This window comes from Piliocolobus tephrosceles, chromosome 20 (assembly GCF_002776525.5).
Source record: "Piliocolobus tephrosceles isolate RC106 chromosome 20, ASM277652v3, whole genome shotgun sequence".
In the NCBI taxonomy this organism is placed as follows: domain Eukaryota; kingdom Metazoa; phylum Chordata; class Mammalia; order Primates; family Cercopithecidae; genus Piliocolobus; species Piliocolobus tephrosceles.
The window spans coordinates 4,087,126-4,090,958 of record NC_045453.1 but is presented as its reverse complement, the minus strand read 5'-3'; the positions used below and the strand labels follow the sequence as shown (position 1 = coordinate 4,090,958).

General features: G+C 42.7%; 1 protein-coding gene across 1 annotated transcript; it reads right to left on the bottom strand.

Annotated features, from left to right (window-relative positions):
• Positions 1–1,345: 1,345 nt before the first annotated feature.
• Positions 1,346–3,349, bottom strand: DEFB115 (defensin beta 115). The gene is given in 3 exon segments (XM_023220195.1): positions 1,346–1,518; positions 3,257–3,325; positions 3,328–3,349. Coding segments are annotated over 3 exon segments (264 nt in total).
• Between the last annotated feature and the right edge of the window lie 484 nt (positions 3,350–3,833).

Here is a 3,833-nt window from a genome sequence, read left to right as displayed (position 1 = left end):
TCTCTTCATCCTCCATGCCTTTGCTCTCTAAGGTGGCGTCTTCTGCAATCATAGGTAGAGAGTGCATAATTCTCACCATAATGTAAAGAATGAGGAAGGCCTTAAAGGTTGAAAGGTATACGGAGTTTATAGTCCAGACCAACGCTTCCATTTTGAAGATGCTTCATAGTATTCTAGTCGGGGGAAATGAGAGAACTGACAGGAAGTACTTTGAGAACTGGGCTGCCATTATTGTGATGATTGCTGTACCTTGTCTTTGGACTGATCCTTCAGATAATTGTGTCAACAGAAGGTAAGGATACTTTTCAACTTCAGATGTGATTGGCATTGGCCCTTGAGCTGCAACTCTCTGCAAAGCCAGAGCCATTTCTCCCTCAAGTGCAATCCAGGATAACCTTTATTTGAACCTCGATGAACCTGCTAGGACTGGGTTCATTATACATTTTAGCCACAAGAGGGCACACAAAGCTCTTTCTTCACCACACCTTCCCTATTAAAGAGGTCGGTTCTGTGTGGGAAGAGTAAAGTGAAACTTTTCGTAACGCAGCAATCTCGTTCCACTTGGAGAAAGCACAGTGCCTGAACCCAGGCATTGCAGGTTCAAAGTCCTGTTACTGAACTAGCTATCTGTGCCATTTAGGGCAAGTCACTTAAACTCTCTGTGACTTAGTTTCCTCTTCTGGCAAAGGAGCACACTAGTTCCTATCTCCTGGAGCTGTTGTTGGGACAAAATGAAGTAAAGTGCTTAGGACAAGATCTTGCACATAATAAGTTCTCACTAAATGTTGCGCCTTTTATTTTCCACTTCCATTTGCTTAGGGGCAGGAGTAGTTGCCTCCTGGTCAGAGGGCATGACAATCTTTGGACAGCCAAAGGTGCTTAGGAACTTGGGGTAAGGGATAAGTTCCAAGAGTAAGACCATACGGCAGCGCCTTGAGCTAAATTTTGAGCTTAAGACAGAAAAGGACACTTTCTGGATTACACTGTTTTATTGCAACTCTCCAGGATGAGACATTAGATAAGAATCTGTAGCTAAGGTCCAATTTGCGTGAACCTGGTAAACTTCTACATTCAGGGCCCGGTCAGAGGTTCGGGAATTCAAGATCTAGATCCTATAAAATTTTCTTACCATGAAAACCACTATTATCAGTCATATCCAGCAATGGCTTAGAGCATTGTTGGGCTACAGTAGACTAGAGAGATATATTGATAGCAGGAATGAGTGTGTTTTTCTAACCGGCCCTGTGAAGACTTCACAGAGATCTAGGACAATGCAGGTGCCCCCGATAGCCATTTCACTGACTCATTATAATGACTATTAAAATTCTGAATTCAGAAGTCACAACTAGATATATAGCCCACTTGTCTCTTTTTGGTCATGAATGTGTGATACTTTATCCTTTTCTTTAGGGACACAGCAAATATATTTTTCTCCACATTTTTCTTTCTTCCTCTCAATTTCTTTGCATGATGTCCTGAGTCTGCCAATTCCATAACAGCACCTTCTGATCCATCCATCTATCAAAATAAGCAAATACGTGAATATATAAATACAGTTAAAAAGTAAATACTATTAAACTAAGGATGTTGGTAATAGTAATAACGGTTAGAGTGAAACATTGATTTCGACACTTAATGACATTCACGGGAATGTTATAAATTTGTGCATGTTTAATGACTACTGTTGGTCTTGACATGCAGTAGATAGGAGTAGTTATCTTCCTTTCTCTAACCAGCTCTAATTGAATTTTATTCCTGTGCTTATGATACTTTCATCTCTGTCATTTCTCACAGTCTCACTAAATCTGGTTCTACTTCCTCTCTAAATCTAGCTGCTTGCTAGGGAGTGGGACTCAGCCTTCAATTATCTGTTTTTTCTCTCTCCATTCTTTATTCATCTAACCACAATTTGTTGAGCATCTACTATGTGCCAGGCATTGTTTGTTCTAGGGGTGCTTGCCCCAGGGGTTGTTTAAAGCAAGACCCTGAACAATGGATGATCAATTTACATTCTGAGCTGTGGCTGATGTTGTGTGTGTGTGTGTTTGGGGAGGGGGAGGCTGGTGCAGGGAGGGTTTAACACTGTGCCCTTTTCTGATTTATTTTCTGTGACTCTAAGTCAGGGCAGACTGCAAACCCAGCTTTCCCAGCACATTGGATTCAGTTGAGAGATCATTATATCTTAGTCTAAACTACAGATTCTATCCACTTGTCTTTTCCCCAAACTCTTCTTCTGGTAGATAATTTCTAATTCTCTCTCTTTTACCGGAAGGTTAAGACTGAAAAAATTCAGTCACATTGACTCTCACTTTTCTCTTCCAGTATTTCATAAGTCAATATGTAGATTCTTTCTCCAAAATGTCTCTTGCATCTGCAACTCCCTCTATTCTACTTGCCCTCGCTGGAATATAAGGCATGCTCAAACCAACTCAGAGTTAGCCCAGAATAACCTTCTTTTGCTTCTAGAACAACTGAGTGATTGGCAAAGGCTTTCAGCTTGAATAGCTGCTCCAAGAGAGGATAGGATGTGACTTCCAACAGCAATGACCCAAAGGAAATCACAGAATTAAAAATCATCAACTTTAGAGCCCCTGGGAAGCCTAAGGGGAAAACATTTCCATTAGAAAGTTATTCACCACCTGGCCAAGACGCCTGTTTATGTATACTGTTAGAGAGCTTTGAGCCTGTTCAACTTGAAAGCCAAAATCTGCTCTAATCCCAGCTCCACACTGTGAACCTATTTTTATAAACCTGTAGATATCCAACATCAACTTAACAACTTTTTCACCATATATTCCAAGACAAGAGCAAGTTGCCTCCTCTGCCTGCTTTAAAGGAGCACTCAAAGCCCAACAACAGTGGAGAAGTGAAGTAATGAGACCGATTATTACAAGAGGTAGTATCAACTGAAAGTGGGGTTGAAGTGAGAGACTCACAGGATGAGACTGTTGACATATGGGCCAGAGGCATTCAGGATACTAGAGATGTTGGGGTTGCTTCTGCATATGGAAGGGGCGTCATATAAAACACCTTGGCCTCTGCAGATATTCTCCAGGTTCCCTAATGAGAAGCACCATCATGGTCAGGGCTGACAGGCTGCCCTTCTTATGGGAGCATATTCATTATAAGCCCTTCATCAGATCTCCGCCATCCCCATGGGCTCTCCTCGCTTCCACACATGTTCAATTTTCCAATGATTCTGTGGTTAGGACCCCATCCTCACTCCCTTTTCCCTCCTCTCCATGGTTCTGTTTACCTGGGGCAGTCTGAGCCAGAACCACAAAGACAACTAAGGCCAGGACAAAGAGTTTAATGTCTACTGAGGGGGTGAGAAATGATCTGGCAGCATTCTGAATGTGCTGGGGAAGCTGGGTGTGCACTCAGCATTTTATTGACCTAGGTAAGGCTGAATCACAGACAATAAAATAGAGAAGGGCAGAATGTTACACCACCCAGAACATCAGCCTGCCACTCAGCAGTATAAACTGATCATCCCGTGTTCAGGGTCCTGCTCCAGATATCCTTGGGGATGGTGAAAGGCACATGCAGAGGAGGTACAAGTCCTCCACAAGGCTGTTGCACTGGGCAGAGAAGAGATCCCTTCTCCAAGAAGCCTTTCCTGTCCCTCTCCTTCGTAGTTTATCCCCCTTCCCTACATTCTCACAGCGGCTGTTTTCTTTTCCTCTATTTGTTTATCATGACACACTGGAACTAAGTGTTTTTCTAGTTCCTCCTCCCTTTCAGAATGATACCCTAAGGGAAACTTTTAATAGACAGTGAGACCCCTGAGGCGAGGAACAGGCTGTCATTTTGTTACACCCAGAGTATGCAGT